Source organism: Pleurodeles waltl, chromosome 4_1 (assembly GCF_031143425.1).
Source record: "Pleurodeles waltl isolate 20211129_DDA chromosome 4_1, aPleWal1.hap1.20221129, whole genome shotgun sequence".
Taxonomy (NCBI): domain Eukaryota; kingdom Metazoa; phylum Chordata; class Amphibia; order Caudata; family Salamandridae; genus Pleurodeles; species Pleurodeles waltl.
The window spans coordinates 98,308,480-98,318,707 of record NC_090442.1 but is presented as its reverse complement, the minus strand read 5'-3'; the positions used below and the strand labels follow the sequence as shown (position 1 = coordinate 98,318,707).

General features: G+C 42.7%; 1 protein-coding gene across 1 annotated transcript; it reads left to right on the top strand.

The window, feature by feature from the left end:
• Positions 1–1,285: 1,285 nt before the first annotated feature.
• On the top strand, positions 1,286–2,206 carry LOC138288449 (olfactory receptor 5AP2-like). The gene has a single exon (XM_069230001.1). The coding sequence runs from the start codon at positions 1,286–1,288 to the stop codon at positions 2,204–2,206; it is 921 nt and encodes a 306-aa protein (XP_069086102.1).
• Positions 2,207–10,228: the final 8,022 nt, after the last annotated feature.

Sequence of the window (10,228 nt, the reverse complement as noted above, 5' to 3'; positions counted from 1 at the left end):
TCAAAACAACACACTCAACTGGATCGCCTCTGTCCTCTCTGGCTGAACTCAAAGGATCCTACTCCATCCATACTTCTCCGCTCCCAAAGATGTCATCTGTGTTATCCCCCAGGGATCAGCCCTCAGCCCTACCCTCTTTAACATCTACATGATTTTTCTGGCAGACAGACTCAACATTGTTTCCTACGCTGTCGACACCCAGCTTGTTTTCTCACTCTCAGACAGTACAGCATGGACCAACTTCCGAAACACCATGGCCAACATTGCCTCCTGGATGAGGACCAATTGGACAAAACAGAAATCCTCATCTTCAGGAAAAAATCCTCCCTGTGGGATAAAACATGGTTGCTCACCACCCTTAGTTCCCAACCCACTCCCAGCAACCATGTACGCAACCTCAGGATCATCCTGGACTCTCAACTGACCATTAAGCAACAGTATTGTCTGCCTGTTTCCACATCGTGTGCACACTCCACCGACTCAACTAAGGAACCACCAAACAGCTTATGAACCGCCTCCAGGCCATCCAGAATGCAGCAGCAAGACTTGCCACCAGATCCTGGAAAGACCTCTTCTTCCATCTGCACTCATCTTCTTCCCTGAAGGATTTGAGGCAGAAGCTTCAAACCTGGCTCTTCGACAACCAGCAACAGCGAGTATAGCAGAACCCCACCCCTCGCACCTGGAGAACTCTCAGTGTGAAAACCTTGTGCCAGAGCCAGTGTATTGTATTGCATTGTAATGTTTGATATAATCAGTAAGCATCTAGATGCCAGTCTAAGATGCACTCCTTTAAACATATAAGGAAAAAGTGCAATTCAGTTTATACTATTTTGACCATTGTTCTTTGATTCACCTTGGAATTGAGATAACAAAGCACTTGTTCCAGATTGATGTTGCTTTAGGTGTTTTCTTGGTGTCTATATCTAAATAACTTACACTTTCACAGTCCTTGGAAAGATAACAGACAACATCTGTATCAAAAGAAGACAGAAATGTAGTTGCAGCCTTCTTAAACTAGAGTCGGGTCTTATATCTTCAGGTCATGATTATCTATCAAAATAGAGTATGGTGATTCACATTATTTGTTTAGATTTTACACTACAGCAACATTATCTAAGCCACTGCTGAAACGCAATTATACACAGTAGTGTACAATTTGTACTATTATACACCGTTATTGTTTCAATTTAATTAGCTTATTTATTTTTGGGGGTCACAAGAGATAAAATATTTCCAAATGTGAACTGATTTTTTCTCCTGGCAGGTTGCATCCCCCAAATAGATGGAAGAAAGAAATAAAACCCAGGTGATGGAATTCATCCTCCTCGGTCTTACAGAAGACCCAAATCTTCAGGTCCCATTATTTGTGTTCTTCCTCCAAATCTATATAGTCACAGTGTTGGGCAATGTGACCATGATTATATTGATCAAGGTATCTCCTGAGCTTCACACGCCTATGTACTTCCTGCTCAGCTGCTTGTCCTTTGTCGATCTCTGTTCCTCATCAGACATCACACCCAAAATGCTGGTCAATTTTCTTTCAAAGAATAAAACAATTTCACTTGTAGAATGTGCTGTTCAGCTGTTTTGTTTTGCCTTCATGGGAAGTACAGAGGTTTTTCTTCTCATGGTTATGTCTTATGACCGGTATGTGGCTATATGCAATCCACTGCTTTACAACATTATTATGACTGAACAAGTGTGCACATGCATTGTTGCTGGTGTCGGCTTAGTGGCTTTCACTAATGCCCTGATTAACACTATCTGTACCTTCAGGTTGTCTTTCTGTGGCTCCAATACAGTCACACATTTTTACTGTGATGTACCACCACTGCTAAAGCTCTCCTGCTCCGACACCTCTCTGAGTGTGGCATTACTTTTTTTCTTGGGTGGAGGCATCATTTTTATTTCTGTAGTCCTAATCCTCATTTCTTACGCCAACATCATTTACACCATCATGAAAATCAAGTCATCAGACAAGAGGTGGAGAGCCTTTTCTACATGCTCATCCCATCTCATCTGTGTCTCCGTGTTTTTTGGAACTCTTGCATTCATGTACGTCAGACCCAGCTCTGCATATTCCTTGGAATATGACAGGATAGCTTCAGTGTTCTACACAATTATCAATCCCATGTTGAATCCCCTCATATACAGCCTAAGGAACAAGGCAGTCAAAAATTCTATGCGGAAGGTAATGTCCTAAAGATCTCAATATAGGGAAACAACTTAAAGGAGAATTTGACACTGTCTGCACAATCAACATCTTTTGTCTTGCTGTATAACATTTATAAAAGTATAACACCTTAAAGTCTGTTTAAAAATAAATCTCCAAACTGCGTAAAATGAATGAGGTTAGGTTAAAATACAAAACCTTAAGCCACTGAAATTCATCAGCTAACGTTAAGTAGAAAGCCCATAACGTGCATCACAGTCATGCACACCACATGATCTCACATTTAATTGATTGCATATTGAATGACATCTTTAATGACATCACTGATAATATTTTTAAGTACATTACTGATTGCATCTCAAATTACTGTCCTACGTCCAGGGATATTGGAGCAGCCTAAGTCTGGGCCTCCTTCTCAATAATGAAGACTCTGAATCCAGTGCTCACGAGGCGGTGGCCACAGTAACAGTCCATCACTCAAATTAAGGTCACCAGAGACCTATACTGGGCAAGTCTACCATACAATCATTTCTTCACCTCCACAGATGCCCATAGAGACTACTCCCTGGAGGTGGTGAGTTGCCTTGTTGAGGGGGCGAAAAAGTTGGTCTCTTGTACCTTCATTGCAGTGCATTGTTAGAACTCCTTTCTCATCTTAGAGAACTGATGTTGAGAGTGCAGCATGGCCCACTGATGGCCAACATGTCTGCCTGATTCTACCCTGTGCTGCCCTATTTGTGTCCCCGAGTCCCTGGGACACGTGTCTGATTGTACTTACTATTAACTGGCGAAGATAACTTAGAGGGCACAATTGTATACTGAGACAAACTCTCTACTCAGACAAAAGTACACATTCCATATAAGGAGACCGGCCAAACAGAACCCTCCACTCCTGCATTACCCTCTCTCCTAAAACCCATGGTCCTACCTTCTTCTCCATCACTCTTACCCTCAGTCACTCCCCCACAGTGGCAAAAAATCTCAAACACAAACTGATTAAACAACACCCAAACTGCTCATCGCTGACATCAATTTCAACACTTCCAAAGGCCTAAAAAGAATATACCTAATTTTCTACACTACACACCCTGGTAGATGGGATACATTCCTCAGTAAATATCTTCACATTTCCAAATCCACCAACATCCTGTATATTCGCAAACTTACTATCTCTATATCACCCACGTTCCAGGGCAATGCCACCACTACCATTTTCAGAAACTGAATGATCATGATACAAGCTAATGATGTCAAACTACGCACTTTTGAATCCATATTCCGTACACTGAAAGAACCATATCACAGTCACAAAATCTCTCTCTCCCAAAGACCTCCCCACAGATCTCCACACAGAATGAAACAATCTTGAGTTATGCCACAAACTAAATTCCCACCTCAAAAACTCACAGTACTCTCACCCCTGCCAATAATAAACACAGTACTCCTGGCTACCCACTGGTCCACCACTACACCTTTCTCGCAAAATATGGTCTACTCACTCACTAACACTCTCACTATCCCTGCTCAGAGCAGTTGTTCAGCCCTGAATTCCTATACAAATCCCATCCCCCTATCTGAGAAACCCCCTGACCTCAATCCCTCAAAAAAAAACTTCATCCTCTTCCCCTGCCTCAAACACCACTCAGGAAGCCAACAGAGCGACTCACTCTCCCAACTCCTTCTACCTACCCTCCATTAGTACGCTAATGTCCTCTGCTCTGAGGGACCTACATGATTCTCCCCTTAGTGTCTTCATTAATAATAAAGGCCCTATTGTCACTTCTAATGTCTCTTCAACTGATACCACTACTCTCACTCCCAGCTCAGAAGAACACTTTCAGACTCAGGTTCATCATACCCTGTACAATATGAAACAAAACATGCATATTCCCCCATTAAATCACACACCCATGTCCAAACTAAATGAGCAACTAATTTGCTTGGAAAACCAACTAGAGATAATAATGCAGGGTATCAACAATATCACAAGGAACCTAAACCCACATCTGAATCCTACACTTAATGACACCAACACACTATGCCTTGGAAGAGCCAAGCTACAACCAGTCAGCTGGTCCACAACACCCGTCAACTTCAAAGCTCAGAGACCTAAAAGAATGATTGCAACAATGCCGTGGAGTACAGCGGAGGAGCTAGCCAACTCGTACAACCAGGAACCTTCCAAAATCAACCACTCATATAAGATCCAGGTTATCACAGGGCCAGGTTGAAACCATGCACCATCGAGTTCGACCAGGCCTCTAGCGCACCTAATCAATATCTCCTTGACCCCGACACTCAGGACCCTAAAAACTGAGGTCAAACCAAATGCATGCTCATAAACTGCAGGTCTACAACCTAGCATGCAACTGAACAAGCAGATACTATCCTGAATCACAACATTGACATTGCTTTCATCACAGAAATCTGGCTAAAAGCGTCCTCACAGCCGATCATAGACACACTAGCCCTGCTGGAATTTTCAATCAACAAAAGAGTCAGGAAGGACCGTCATGGTGGAGGCATTACTTTAATTTATAAGAACAACATCACTGTGGGGGTGAAAGACATGTTCAACTACAACTCATGTGAATATCTCAGTGACTCCATTAGGATGAAAGATAACACTAATATGATCTGTCACCTGCTCTACCACTCGCCTGGCAACACTCTCTACTTTAGTGAACACCTTGCAGATCGGATAACACACTGTTCACTCTCATGTCCATCTAACATCATCCTAGGGGACCTCAAACTCCACTGGGAAGATGAAAGCAATACTTTTGTTGTGTGGCCATTTCAGCTGTAGTTCTGTACACATTATTTTTCCATACTAGGCCTGCCGTTGTGCACCTTTACCTAGATATATTTTATTCAGCACATTTTATTATTTTTACCACAAGCTACATTTGAGATCTTGTTTTATTTTTTCTCTCTAGCTGTTCTTCGCCTAAGTCAGCACTGCGTTCTTAAAGAAGACATTTCTTTCACTCTGTGCTTTTCTCAAGGCTGCAGTAAGATAGGTTCCCGGCAAAAGTGGTACGCTTTGTCTCCCGTGTTCACAGAAACATACACTCTCTTACATAGAGATTCTTTCTTGGAACATCACTTATTTTATTATAAAAACACCACTTCCACCCACGTGCGTTAGAGGGAGATTCCAGCCAGATGACCACAACTATATGCTGATTTCTAATTGCTTCGCTGCAGTTGCTTGCGTAGACTACCTGCTTTCCTGCCCTTATGGGAACAGTGTCTATCTAGATTACAGGCCTCTTGGTCTGTTATGATGGATGATGTCCTCCCAGTCGGAACCTGAAAAGCAGACTTAAGCCAATATTTATGCTTTTTTAGTGCCGCATTTGTGTTGTTTTTTTATTCAAAATCTGCACAAACTTACAAAATACAATAGTATTTTGTAAGTTTGCGCTGCTTTCACGTCCAAAAATGCCGCAAATGTGGTGCTAAAAAAGTATTAATATAGGCCTAAGAGCTTAACATGCAGTGCTCTAACATAGTTAGGTAGGAATTATGGGCCAGATGTTCAAAACTTTTTGCACGTCGCAAACAGCGAATTTCGCTGTTTGCGACGTGCAAAAAGCACATCGCAATGCCCATTCCCCGTTTTGCAAGTCGGTAACCTGGTTACCGACTCGCAAAATGGGACTGCGAGTCGCAATTAGGAAGGGGTGTTCCCCTTCCTAATTGCGAGTCGCAGCGCGATCATGTATTGTTTTGTGAAAGTGAACGGGGTGGCAAAGCAATCGCAGTTACCACCAGTGTGACACTGGTGGTAACCCACTCGCAAAAGGGAAGGGGTCCCCATGGGACCCCTTCCCCTTTGTGAATGGCATGAAAAAACTTTTTTCAGAGCAGGCAGTTTCCTTTAAGGAAAATGGGCTGCATTACAAAATAAACAAAAAACAAATTTGCTTTATTTAAAAGCAGTCACAGACATGGTGGTCTGCTGTCTCCAGCAGGCCACCATCCCTGTGAGTGCCGCCACTCGCAAATTGCGACCCACCTCATTTATATTAATGAGGTGGGCCTTTGCGACCCCCTTGCGAGTCGCAGATGGTGTCAGGGACACCATCCTACATTCCGGATTGCGACTCACAAACTGACTGAGATTTTTACTACATCTGGACCTATATCTATAAATCATAGTGATACTATGGTAGGGGTATTCCTGTGTTTTACTCTCCTTGTCACAACTTTATTTCTCTTATGCCTCATCATCCTAGTTATTGTAGTACATGTTTTATTCAAGATGTAATTACTTCAATAAAACTTTATTGAACTATATTCTGCCTCTGTTTGTCCTTGAACATGTGATACATATGTAACTGAGAGTAATGGATGAGATCTGAGTGACCATGATTCCCTGAAGAGTCATCTATGTCATGCGTCCGGTTGCCATAGTCATCCCCGCTCTCGGGTTCAGATGAGGCACTGCTAGTTAGCTGGAAAAGAAACCAGAATTAGGCCGACAGGTGTCACATGGTGCAGGATCAGACTCAGTCCCCCACAGTACAGGTGATTCTGCCACCCAAAATCCACAGAGTAAGGACCTCTCCTAGCTCTGCAAAGGTCAAATGCGCAACAAAGCATTAACCATGGATGCTATAATAGCTCTGGAAGAAACACTAATCATCGACAACATCCTCCCTGTCAACTGCTCAGATCATCCCATTATTTTATTCTACATCAACATAGCATTCCAACACCCAACCCACACACAAAAATCCCTCCTATAGAAAGAAACATAAGACAAATTCCCATAGCAGTCTTAGAAGAAAGAATGAGATCATTTCTTCCCCCTCCATCTCATAACCACTGAACAACTGAACTCACCACCCACTACAACTCAGCAGTGTCCTCCATACTGGGCCAAGTAGCCCCTATGAAATTGAAAAGGGTGAGAAACACACACACACACCCTCAAGAGCTTGGTTCAATAAAGATCTAAACACTGAATGAAGGGAGCTGAGAGCAGCAAAAAGATTTTGGAGATCAAACTCATCCACAGCATACCTTGAGAAACTCAGGAGACAACACAGAAACTACAAAAAGCACAATGTGCAAGAGAGGGCCAAAAGCAGCCCCAAAGAGCTTTTCAGTATCATTAAACAACAAACATCCAAACCACTCCTAATAAACCCTCAAGCCTCCAAGGAACAGTGTGACAACTTCGACAACTTCTTCAACAGCAAAATTGCAAAGATTGAGCTCTCCCTTAAAACTCAATATCTGTCAACCACTGAGAACCTTCCTCCCAGAAAGGAAAACAACAATCCTCTCTCTCTCTTCACTGCCTCCCTACCAATGATCTCTCCACTTGTCAACAACTGATGCTATCTTATACAAGAGACTATGGCAACTCCTAGAAGCTAGAAGGTCTTCAACCCACTCTCTGAGGCAGACACCTCTGCTCTGCTTGCTATGTCCAAACCATCCCGTTACCTGGCCAACACCCTGCGGCCTCCCTGGCAAAAAACTCAACCACACTCTAACCCTCATCTGGACTGAGATTATTAACAGCTCCCTACAGACTGGTGAGATACCAGACTGCCTCACACTCGGTCAAGTCACTCCATATCTTAAAAAAACAGGGAGCAGACCCAAACGACCTCAACAACTTAAGACCCATCTCCAATCTACCCTTCCTTACCAAAATGCCACAGAGATGTGTTCCCCTCAACTAAACCAAAACATAGGCATCAACAACCTCCTGGACCCTCTTTGTCAGGACTTAGAAAAGGATGAAGCACAGAAACAGCGATTCTGACCATAGTAGATGACCTTCACAAATCCCTAGAAACCAATGCTGCTTACTCATTCTCTTAGACATACCGGCGGCCTTCAACACGGTCGATCTCCTCAATTCCATCTAAGAAAGGATTGGCGTGGAAGGAGAGGTCCTATGCTTTTTTTATTTATTTTCTAAAGAACCACTCTGAACAAACAAAAGTAAACATCATGACCTCTGACACAACAGCAATCACCCAAGGTGTTCTGCAAGGTTCTGTCCTCTTGCCTATGCTATTCTATATCTAGATGGATCCCCTCACCATCATTCTCAATCGAGCTAACATCCCCTTCTATCGATATGCAGATGACAGTCGGCTTTATATGAAAATTTCCTCAATAGAGGATGCACACTAAATAAATGCCACCCACCGACTATGGCTATCCTACAACCACCTAAAACTCATCCAAGATAGCACAGAAAGTCTTTTCATATCAAACACAGAGCAGTCCCTTCAGATACAAGAATGGATAAAATCCATAGACGCGCTTAAATGCAATCTAACCCCAGCAGTGCATCACACTGGACACCAATTTGACTATGAAGGACTTTATAAGGAAAAGTGCGAAGAATGCTTTCTACAGCCTGAAACTGCTAGACTAAACCAAACCATTCCTACTGCCAGATGACCTCAAAAATGCCACACAAGCGTGGGTGCTGTCCAGGATAAATTAAGGGAGCCTCATCATAACAGGCATGGCAAAAGTCAATCTTGCACCCATGAGATCCATTCTCCATTCAGCGGCCAGAATGGTCAGAGGAATAAAAAAATATGACCACATCTCCCCCGCCCTGAAAGAACTAAAATGGCTCCCAATAGAAACTTGTCAGGCTTTAGACCTGCATGCACACTGGAAAACCAGCATACCTCGACTCTAACCTCAAAAATGCAGAACAGATAAATAAACCCACAAGGAAAAAAACCTGGACATGCTCCTTTAAAAGCAATGGCCCAAAAATATGTAACTCCCTCCCAGTACACATCAGGTCAAACCCCTCTTTCCAGAACTTCAAGAAGCAGCTAAAGGACATCCTCCTCAACCTATATCTTAGCTAACGACTCATCCGTAGCCCACAAGACCTTTTCCCCTCCGCTGTGAGTTTGCCACCTAACTCCTGTTTACTCTCCAATATGTGTGATTCTAGAAAGCTATACTATTTATCTGATTGATCTGTTGTGAACATGTACTATTGTAAAGTGCTCTGATACCCTTGCGTCTTGCCAGCGCTATATAAAACTCTAAATAACTAATAATAAATCACATCCTTTTAGAATGTGTGAGTAGGCTGGTTGTCTACCTCCAAACATTCAGGGGCATATTTACAAGCGCCTTGTGCCTCCTTGCGCCACCCTATTGTCACTTTTTTATGCTATGGAGGCTTTAAGGAGTCCCCCACTGTAAGCCATTTTTATAAAGTAGAGCAATGCATGCCTAATGCAAATTTATAACCCCCTGTGTCACAATATACCTGTGCAAGGTATAATATATGCAAGGGGGTGCTCCCTCGCACCGATGCCCAGAACAATGGCGCAGTGAAATTTACAAGATCTCATTGGTCCATTTGTTCAATCATTTTTAATGCCTACTCAAGGCAAGAGTTAAAGTGATGGTCCCATAATAAACTATGGGCCTTCCAGTGCTTTATAATTTACGGCACTAATCCAAAAAAGTGTCTTAATAGCATAATAAATTATGACACTATTGTGCTAACTTGCAAAATGGTGCGCTATATAGTAAATACAGTGTTAACATAGTGAGATGCAAGAAAAGTGGCAGGTTAGAGCTGATGTGTCACTTTCTTGTAAATATGTCCTGCAATCTGTAAATATAAATGGTTCAGGTAAAATAAGCTTCAAGAAGAAGATGGCCTGATTTAGGAAAAGTGGTGCCGCATCCAATACAGCACCATTTTTCTCGCGCCCCTTAGTGCCCCCTAACATCACCATGTGTGTGCCGTATTTAAGAAATGGCGCACCATGGTGGTTTAGAAAGTATAAAGCTTGGAAATGTGCAGAGGTACATAAACCCACACCCTGTCATTTGCGATGATGGTAATGAGCTCTGGTGCAGCTCATAAAGAGCAGATGAAAAGTATTAATTTAAGCCACAAACTCTATTTCAATTTATATAATTTACAAGGCTCATGGATACCCAGAAAAGGGAGTCCTGACATGGAATGAAAGTAGCCTAGCCATGGTTCGCAAAGATCAGACAGGCCTTAGGTTGCTAATGGAAACTTTC